The 10,737-nt window shown below is 38.0% G+C and overlaps 1 protein-coding gene across 2 annotated transcripts in view; it reads left to right on the forward strand.

Annotated features, from left to right (window-relative positions):
- Window positions 1–9,446, forward strand: part of Naa35 (N-alpha-acetyltransferase 35) — a 58,524-nt gene extending 49,078 nt beyond the window's left edge. The window contains exons 8-14 of one of the 2 annotated variants that reach the window (XM_076173360.1): window positions 295–480; window positions 1,715–1,855; window positions 4,512–4,690; window positions 5,405–5,615; window positions 7,184–7,354; window positions 8,655–8,747; window positions 9,096–9,446. In XM_076173360.1, coding sequence (XP_076029475.1) covers window positions 295–480; window positions 1,715–1,855; window positions 4,512–4,690; window positions 5,405–5,615; window positions 7,184–7,354; window positions 8,655–8,747; window positions 9,096–9,236 — 1,122 coding nt within the window. In that variant the 3' untranslated portion in view covers window positions 9,237–9,446. The remainder of the gene's footprint in view (window positions 1–294; window positions 481–1,714; window positions 1,856–4,511; window positions 4,691–5,404; window positions 5,616–7,183; window positions 7,355–8,654; window positions 8,748–9,095) is intronic. The other variant, XM_076173359.1, reaches the window with a different exon arrangement.
- The last annotated feature ends 1,291 nt before the right edge of the window (window positions 9,447–10,737 follow it).

The raw sequence follows: 10,737 nt of genomic DNA on the forward strand, positions 1-10,737 counted from the left end.
GGGTAAAAGAGAAGAGATAATATGTCTGTGAGAAGGAAGATGAATGTGATAGCATTAATTGAAACTAAGTTGAAGGTAGGGGTGATTTTGAATTTGGAAGTGATGAGGGATGATGGAGGGAAGGAGTATCTGCTGGTGATTGATGAGACAGGAAACGTGGTGGGGTGGAGGAAAGCACCTTCAAGGTTAATGTGGATGAAGGCGACACTGGGATGGAATTACATATATTTTCAAATTTCTTAGTAGTTTTTGTTGGAACCATATAAGATTATAATTTTTTTAATACATTTTCAGGAGTTTGTTGAAAACTTTTCTGAAAGCCGTCCCTGCGTCTTATCAAGGTCGTTAGCTCAGGTCCTTTACTTGGGTGAACGACTGTGGGGAGGACAGCTCATGGCTGATGCTCTTAGGGAAGCTGCCAGAGGATTTATTTGCCCACCTGCCCTGCTGCCTAAAGCCCCAATTATGGCTAATGTTCAGGTATGTATTAATCATTTCATTCATAATTCATCCAGGTTGATATGTGTTATACATATAATTTTAGGATGTAACTGGTAACTTGAGTTTAACTGACTTGAAACCTACAGTCTCAGAGTATTCTGAAGCAGTTCTTGGGCCCTCCTGTAGATCTCTCTGGGAAGAAACATAGGACAGTTGTATGAGTTGAGTGAAGAAAGAGCAAAAAAATTATGGAAAGCAGAGGTGGATGGAATGAACCTGAGAGGACAACAGAGGATAAAATGGATGGATGGGATGAAAGGGGTTTTGAGCAAGAGGGGGATGTCTGTTGAACAAGGTGAACAAGGAAGGGAGAAGGCATAGGATAGAGATGAGTGGAGTATGGCTGTGCATGGATGATATTTTGATGTTAAAAACCCAAAGGGATTTTCTCCCCATCTTCTTTTTTGTCTGTCGAGCAAGGAAGGGAGAGGGTGGTGGATGGGGAGAGTGGGGAGAGGTTGTGTGTGGATGATGTCTTGATGCAGCCTGAAGGGATTTTTTCCAATCCTCTCAAATTTCTGCATGTGGAGACAGAGAAGGGGGTTGCTGTGTCAGTAAAACAACCTTGGTGTGGATGTGCTGTGTCCTGTTGCATTACTTTGGACCAAGCAGTGGGCAGGAGACAGGGATGACCTTTCATCCATGAGTTGCAAAGATGAGAGGGGGAAACAAGGTTGGTGGATGAGAATGAAATGGGTGGAAGTGGGTGCATAAGTTTGACTTGGTTACTTCCTTTATAAGGGGGAAGAAGTCCTTGGTATATAGATAGATACAATTGTAGAATTCAGAGCTTTACTCTCTGTCTAGTATTTATTTTAGGGTTACTTTGAGGGCTTCTAGAACACATCACATTTTCTTAAAGTCCATGTGATGTAAATTGCTTCAGTATACAAATGATCAATATACAAAAATGTTTAAAGGTGTGTCTCTTCTGTATATAGGGGATTTCATGTGTGTGTGTGTATATATATATATATATATATATATATATGTGTGTGTGTGTGTATATATATATATATATATATATATATATATATATATATATATATATATATATATATGTGTGTGTGTGTGTATATATATATATATATTTATGGCTACCTCCCTTGTAAGGGGGAGGAAGCCTTGGTATATGTATATATGTGTGTATTTATATTGTATATGTTTATATATGCAAATTAAAAAGTTTATATAATATTACTGTTTTTCATAGGCTAGAGAATATGTCGAGTCCTTCTTTAATCGATGTGTCAGACCATTTGAAAAGTTGGTGCAAATATGTGGACACAATCGGGCAAGGCAACGAGACAAAGTTGCACATCTTCTGAAGGACTTTGCTGCACTACAAGATGAGGTAATGTGTTGTTCGTTTTTAAAAGCTACTGAATCTACCTACTAAAATAAACATGTCTTAAGATGGAGAAAGTAGGGGAAAAAAGGGAGGCAGAGAGGCACTGAAAGTGAGGAAGTTGAATAGTTTTTGAATTTGTTTTCCATTCTTGGGATGCAGACAAGGTCATCATATTAAGAACAGATCAGGACTTGCAGTTATGGATTTAGATTGGACAAATTTAGATTTAAGAAGGAAAGAGGCAAGAATGGGTTTACCAATAGTGTGTTCAATGAATGAAAGACTTAGTAACCATATAGTGATTACTGAAGGTATCAGTTGTTTTAAGAAAAAGTTAGACAACTTTATAAAGATGGGTATGATAGGTGGTAATGGATATGGAACTGCCTTGTGTAGGCTTTATGGTCTCTTGCAGTCTCCTTTATTCTCATATTCTTATGTTCTTGGCTGTATGCAAATATAGTGTCTAGATCCTTTTACAGCAGCTTTCCTCATCCTTTTCTCCTCCCTGTGGATTCTTGTATTGTAACTTCTAGCTTGTTTGTAAGCTTCCTTTGTTCTATTTCTTCTTCTCTTTCTCTATTTTCCCCAAGCCATGCCCCTGGCATTTTTAGCTAAGTCACACATTGTATTGAATCAGTCGTGTTCCCACTTCTTCCTCCCACTAATCCTCAGCATGTTTGTTCATTTCCAAGTTATTAATGTAAAGAAATATTTCTCATTTCCTCATAGTTCCAGTAGTATTTATGAATTCCTTCCTGTGTGCTTCTTTAAAGAATTTCTTCAAGCCTGAGAAGTCTGCCTTGTATGTGTGATCCATTCCTTGGCTCTGTTTCCTCATCTGCTAGCTGAAATAAAATTGTTACATACTCACTTTTTCTCATGGGGAAAGATGAAATATTTCAATGGCCAGTGATGTCTAGCTTTTTGACAAGCAGTGTAGCAAGACACATCACATCCACAGCAAGGTCACTTCATTTAATCAGCAGGCCTCCTCTCCATCCCCTCATCCAGAAAAAGAGATGGGGTAAAATCTCTTCAGGCTGCATCAAAAAATAATTTATGCATATTCCCTCACCTCCCCATCCCCCACTCACTCCTTTCCATGCATCACAGTATCATCCATACACAACCATTCTCCACTCACCCCTATCTTCTGTTTTCTCCTTTCTCTCCTCAACAGACATTCCCCTCTTTCCCAATACTCCTTTTACCACATCCACCCATCTCATCCTTGGTTGCCCTCTCATGTTCAGTCCCTCCACCTCTGCCTTCCACACCTCTTTTACTAATCTTTCTTCACTCATTCTTTCCATGTGTCCAAACCATCCCAATCTCTTTCATCAACCTTATCTCCCAACTCCCTTTCCACCCCCACTCTCCTCCTCATCTCATTTCTCACTCAATCCAACCTAGTAACTTCTACCATACTTCTCAGGCATTTCATCTCAAACACATTTAAACTCTTCCTCTCTTATGTTCCATGTTTCTGCCCCCATACAGTGCTGTTAGTCCAATCACTCCTTCATACAATTTCCTCTTAGCATCCGTTTCCAAATGTCTATTTCTCTTTACACTTTTTAATCCCTCAAGGCATTTACTTCCTTCTCTCATTCTACCTCCTTTTCCTGCCACATTTGCACCCAAGTATCTAGAGCTATCCACTTCCTCCAGTCTCGCTCCCTTGATAGTCACCTCCAATTTGCTGCCATTCTCTTCCCTTGTACATCTCATCACCTTACTTTTACCCACATCTTCAACCTCCCTCTTTCTCGCACCTTCCCAAACTCCATCACTAACTTCTTTAATTCCTCTGATCCTGCTACAAGCACACTCATCAGCAAAAAACAACTGGCCCATCTCCCACTTTTCTCCATTTTCTTTATCTTCAATCCCCAGCCCTTTACCCTTGCTTTATCTCTCGCACCACATACATGTATAAAATGAAATCTAACACAGGCTCTACTGCTCTTGTAAAAACTCTTGACTGCTCTTAACAGCTTTCCTTCTATCCCATATATCTGCAGTACCTTCCTGTCTACCCATCTTAAGCCTTTTCCAAATCCATGAAGGCCCAAAAAATATCCTTACCTTTTCCTAAAACTTTCTCACATATCTGCCTTACCACAAAAATCTGATCCATGCAACCCATACCTGTCCTAAACCCACAGTGTTCTTCAAGAATTACCCCCTCTGTCCCTCTTCTAATTCTCTCAATCAAAACCCTCCCATAAGCCTGTAATCTTCTGCAGCAGTCCATATGTCTCTCCCACAATCCTGCTGATATGTCTGTCAGGTGATAGGTTGTCTTTTATTAACATTTCCAAATCTTTCTCCTCTTTTGCTTTTGTAATGGTCCTTTGCTGCTATTGCCTATTTCCAGTACATGTGTGTATATCTTATTTGGTGAGACATACAGAATGTGTATGAAGTTCAATGTTTCTGTTGCTGGCTTATGATACTGCAGATTTCCCATGGAGTGGTTAAAAAAAAACCAATAAAGTATTGATTTTGATCGCAGAAATGAGTTACAGTGATTGTGTATGAGTTATCATAAGCCACTATTGGTTAACATGAATGTGTTATCATAAATACTCATTAAATAACATATTTCAATAATAAATGATAAATATATTTCAATAACTTCTTTGTTCTTCAGGCTGACAAAGTGGATGCTTTTCTTCACAATGTTTTGCTGAAAAGTGATCAGCCACGTCCCCACTTGGCATACCTTGGAACATGGATCCTGTATCACAACCTTAAACTGATGATAAAGTATCTTCTTACTGGGTTCACTCTGGAGTTGTATGCAGTCCATGAATACCATTATATTTACTGGTAAGTTTTGTACATTTTTTATCTAGACTATATAAAATGAAGTTCACCAAAGAATTCCAATGTGATAATTAATCTAAGCTGTCATCTGTCTCGTGGAATATTTTCTTATCTAGTATTGTATCTTTAATGTCATATTTACTTGATGTATATTTGTGGTGGACGTGACTGGAATGGGTGCATGCCTTTGACTTGGCTACCTCTCTTACAAGGGGGAAGAATCCCTTGGTATGTAAATTGACAGATAGATTTATATCCTAAACCAGTGGCCATGGCCAGTTTCCTAGGGGACATGGGTCTCGTGTGTGAGAGAACTGAGACAAAGGTTGACTGATAGGCCTGAATAGTAGGTTGGTAGGAGGAGAGGAACAGTTGTCAGTTCTTAGCTCTTATTTGAAAAAGTGACAGAAAGATATTCAGAGATATAAAGAAATCATGGGACCTAGTCCAGAGACCAAGGGCCTGCACCTTAAGATAGAGGTGAGGGTGTCGATGAGATTTGAAAACAAATGGTGGTGAGGTGGTTCTCTGATTTCTGCCTCAGGACAACCATGTTGAGGGCCCATTATTGATCCCTATGGAGTATTTACTTGAATATTGAGTATTGACTGGGCTACCTCTCTGGTAAGGGGGAAAAAGCTTTTGGTATATAAATAGATAGAGTATTACAAATGTGTAAGGTTAATCACCTATCTGAATGTTACTTCTTTTTTTCAGGTATTTGTACGAGTTTGTGTATGTTTGGCTAGTAAGTGCACTCTCACGTGCAGATGCTATGTTACTGGAGCAAGAGACTATAGAACAGAAAGGCAAAGGAGGAAGAGCAACTAAAGGAAAGAATAAGAATAGAAATAAGAAACACCGGCCCTATGGGAAAGAAATAACATTTTATCAAGCACTTCAACATCTTTGTGGTGGTTATTACAAGGTAAGGCACACATGTTTATTGAAGGTGAAAGAAGTAGACGAGGAGTAATGGGAGAATTTCACGCCTTAACGTTTCGACCCGCAGGTTCTTGATCACAAAGTTTTGTGATCAAGACCCTGCGGGTCGAAACGTTAAGGTGTGAAATTCTCCCATTACTCCTCATCTACTTCTTTCACCTTCAATCTTATTTGTCATAATATAGTCAACACATGTTTATATTGTATGTCTGATTCATGCATATATGAATATACAATAAATAAGAAAAAATATGTATGTATCATATGTAGTATATGTGGTGATTACAAGGTAAAACGTATGTCATTTCCATCAATTAATTAATCTGTTGCCCCAGATCACTCTTGTATGAGACCCACAGCTCCCAGTTACCCAGCAGTAGCCACCAGATTGGCCCATAAGATGAGGTATTTGATGTCTTCTGTGTGATGGTTGTAGGTACAAGCTATGCCAACATGTATGCATATGATGCAAAAATGAGAAGAGTGACAAATGAGGACTGTACTGTAGACTATTGCAAAAAAGATCTGACACTATTTTGGCATGGAGCCAAGGATGGGAAATGAATGGGCAATACAGTACTACCTCACATTAACGGACGTTAATTAGATGTGTTTGCGGTGTTTTTGCTGTGTTTTTGGTGCTGTTGTTTTTGTGCTGTGCAATCACTATGCCGCCCAAAAACCACTCCAAGTCAACGGATTATTCACATCAACGGACACCGTTACCCCCCTTTTAGTCCGTTAATGAGAGGTAGTACTGTAGTGGAAAAGACCATCCTTAAACTATTCCTTGGGAAGAGAACACATTACAAAATCATAAGAGGAGAAAGATTTGGAAATGTTCATAAAAGGCAGCCTGTAACCTAACAGATGTATCTGCAGGATTGTGGGAGAGATGTACAGACTGCTGTAGCAAATCAAAGTGGCTTTTCACCATATGGATGAAGAGATGATGAAAAAACTCATCAAAACCCTAATCCTTCCAAGACTGGGATATGCATCAGTTGTATGATCCCCACACAGAGTGAAGGATATAAGCAAGATTGATAGAATACAGTTAGGTAAACACACACACACACACACACACACACACACACACACACACACACACACACACTCTCACTCTCGCTCACTCTGCCTGACATCATTACCATAGAAAAATCCCTCTCAAGAGAAGTGAGAACCCCACTAGCACACTTGCATTCAGGAAACCAGGATAAAGACAGTACCAGCACATTATGCCTGGCCACAGATTCAAACTGGCCTGAATGCATTCATCACACAGAGGACACTGAGCACCTCATCCAACACTCCAGAACACTAACCAGCCTTCGACACCAGTACAATATTTCTTCCCTAAGTGACTTAAGGGCCTGTCTGGTAGCCGTTGCCAGCTACCTAGGAGCCATGGATCTCCTACAAGAGAAACCTAGGGCAATGGATCATTTGATTAATTGTTCCAGGTGTCCTTATAATTGGGTATATACACACATAGACTGTGGTGATTGTACTCTTACTCTAGTGTTTCTAATTAAAAATTAATATTTCAAGGCATTGGTGGGGCTTAGAGAAGCTGGAAAAGTGAAACTTCCATGTCAAGAGTTTGACAGTGAGCAGGTCAGGTATGAGCATCGTTTCCTTCCCTTCAGTGCAGTCATGACACCACCACCTGTCCACTATGACCAGTTTCTGTCCATGACTGATCTGAATAACTTCCCACAGGTGAGTAGTATATTATCTATCTATGCACCAGGGGCTTTTTCCTCCTTACAAGGGAGGTAACCAAGTCAAAAGGCAAGTACTCCCACCAATTCCACTCCCATCCACCACTCCTTTTTATTTCAGCATGTTATCAATTTATGTAATTTCTGGGGGAAATAATGATGGATCCTGCAAGATAAGCAGCTGAGCTGCCCGTTTTCAAAACCTGTTAACCCCATTACCTCCATCAGGAAGTTCAGTCCTAAGGGGCTGACGCTTGGTCTCTGGACTAAGTTCAAGACCCATTTCTATAAGCTTCAGCTGTATTTCTTACACCTTTTCATGCATGGAAAGCTAATGACTGGAAACTACTCCCTTCATGCTACTTTCAGTTGATGGCATAAAAACAGATGCATATCATTACAGCACAGACAAGCCAAAATTTCCCTTCATGCTACTTTCAGTTGATGGCATAAAAACAGTTGCATATTATTACAGCACAGACAACAAGCCAAAATTTCTTCCCAGAGAAATGTGCAGGTAAGCACAGGGACTGTTGACATTCCAGCCACTGTAGTGCTGCAAGTTTTCTAGTTGATGAAACTCAAGACCTTTTGACTTGGCTACCTCCCTAGCAAAGTCCCACCTTTACCTCAGACCACTCACTCTCTCCATTTCTGATTCTAACACAGGCTCTACTGCTCTCGTAAAAACTCTTTTCTCCTATCCCATATATCTGCAATACCTCCCACAGTGCCCTCCTATCTACCTTGTCATAAGCCTTTTCCAAATCCATAAAGGCCCAGAAAGCATCCTTACTTTTTCCTAAAGCTTCCTCACACATCTGTCTTACCACAACAATCTGATGTATGCAACCCCTACCTATCCTAAATCCACACTGTTCCTCACCAATTACTCCCTCTGTTCCTCTTCTAATCCTCTCAATCAAAACCTTTCCATAAGCCATCCCAACTACACTTAATAAACTGATACCTCTGAAACCACTACACTCAGACTTGTCCCCATTTCCCTTGTAAAGTAGAGCTTTACAGGCACTCCTCCAGTCCTTTGGTACTCTACCATTTCTTAAACAAACATTGAATAACCTCACCAGCCAGTCCACCATCACTGTACCTCCCTTGTAAGGGGGAAAAGGACCTTGGTATATGTATGTATTATTATTACTACTACCATTATATCTACTGTTACTACTACTTCTGCTACTCTACTACTACTACTACTACTATAACCTCATTAGCTCCCAATGACTGAATTTTTTATAAAGAATGAAGCTCCATATAATTGCATTTTTCCTTTACAGCCTGTTACACCTGCAAGTTTGTATCATGATGCAAAAAATCATTTCTTCAAGGCACGCACATTGTTGGAGGCCATATCTAGTCCAAATTCTGAGGTAAGACTGCAAACTGCAATTTGTATTGCATTGTTGGGAGGTGGGGAGGTAACTGCAAAGACAAGACTGTATAAAGGGTAATTGTACCCACATTGTATGAGGCATTGCCTTGTAATTTAGATTAAGTAGAAAGGTGTTTCTGTGTTGGAAATAAATGTTTAAGAATTATGGTGGGGGTTATGATTAATCAATCCATTGGCCCTGGTTTCTCTTACGGACAACCCATGGCCTTCAGGTAACTGGTAATGGTCTTTGGGTTGGCCCATAAGTCATTTAGGGAAGATGTATTGTCTTGCTGTCTGAGGATTGTGACACTTAGGTAACTAATATCTTCATTTTATATTTTAGGTTCAGCATTTGATGAAAGTTGTAAAGACAAACTTTGTGGTAATGAAATTGTTGGAAGGTGGCCATCGAGCAGAAGATCCTACACCCCCACAGTTTGACTTCTCCGCACACTCGTGTTTTCCAATTATAAAGTTACTTTGATTAGAGGTTCAGTTAAAGAAAAGAAGTGAAAAGAAGTGATTGAAAATTATAACCATAAATTGAAAACCATAATGAAATGTACTGGGTAAGAACAAGTGTGTATTACACACATACACACACACTATATATATATATATATATATATATGATGGAATGGAATTAGATTGAAAATTAATGTGGTTGAAAAGATGAATATATATATATATATATATATATATATATATATATATATATATATATATACACACACACACATGGATATTCATATATGTATATAAATGTATGTACATATATGTATATACATATATGATGAGGAAGGTATTTTCAGACAAACTTTGAAAGTGTTTTAGAGTATTATTTATTTGAAATATATATTATAAAGAAAAGTACTACTGAATATTACCCAGTCAATGATAAATGATAATGACTTCTTAAATGAAAACAGAAGTCAAAATTCAGAAATGGTTTCTGAAATCAGCTTTACATGAAGAACCAATATTATTTATTTGAAATATATGTAATGAAGAAAAGTACTACAGAATATTACCCAGTCAATGATAATGACTTCTTAAATGAAAACAGAAAGAAGTCCAAACTCAGAAATGGTTTCTGAAATCAGCTTTACATGTAGAACCAATACATTCAGAGTATTTTGTATGATGGTTGCAGAAAACCTTGGCAGACCAAGAGGAACTGGAATATTGTTATACCTGTGGAATCATGGCAGAAAAGAAGGCTAATTCTATGTGGAAGTTTCTAAAAATGAAACACTGTGAGACCATTTCCTGTTTCACTTCCATTTCCTATGACCAGATATCTTTTAATTTAAAGTGCTTTAGTCACTGTTAAGATAAACTATAGACTAATGTATTTTAAACAAAATGAATCTTGAGAAATATGTAACAAGATGAATATAAATGTATTATATGTGTATATGAATAATTTTTAGAATGGTACAGTATTATACCACAAATATTTGCAAATTATTTTTTTTATCATTTATAATACAGTAGTCTTCAGAGATTCAAGCCTACTTGTTAAAGGACCTCAGATCTTCATTACTAAATAAGCTTGTAACATTTAGTTCTGGCTTGTGATGAAGTGACGATTATATCAATAATGTATGTAATCATTGTCATTCTAAATTATATCTGTGCTTTCCTGTATCTATATATGTAATTTATTAGTTTGCTTGGCAGACATCTGTTATATAATATCTTCCACGCTTTAATTCAGTCTCTTCAACATCCATCAATTGATCATTATCATTACTATTTATTTGATCTACTTTATATTACTTTTATGGGAAATTTCTGACTGGGTGTTAAGCACACACTTGCAGGTATCTCAAATTCAATCAAGTACTTTTCTAGAAAATGTAATGTACAGAGACTCCTATGTGTATTTTTTTCCAATTTCTCATGTTTTTAATGTACATGGAAAACTGATCAAATACTTTTGTAGAAAATGTAGTATTCAGAGGCATCTAATTTATTTTTTC

Source organism: Oratosquilla oratoria, chromosome 34, assembly GCF_046742065.1.
Source record: "Oratosquilla oratoria isolate Oo_2021 chromosome 34, ASM4674206v1, whole genome shotgun sequence".
NCBI classification, from domain to species: Eukaryota; Metazoa; Arthropoda; class Malacostraca; order Stomatopoda; family Squillidae; genus Oratosquilla; species Oratosquilla oratoria.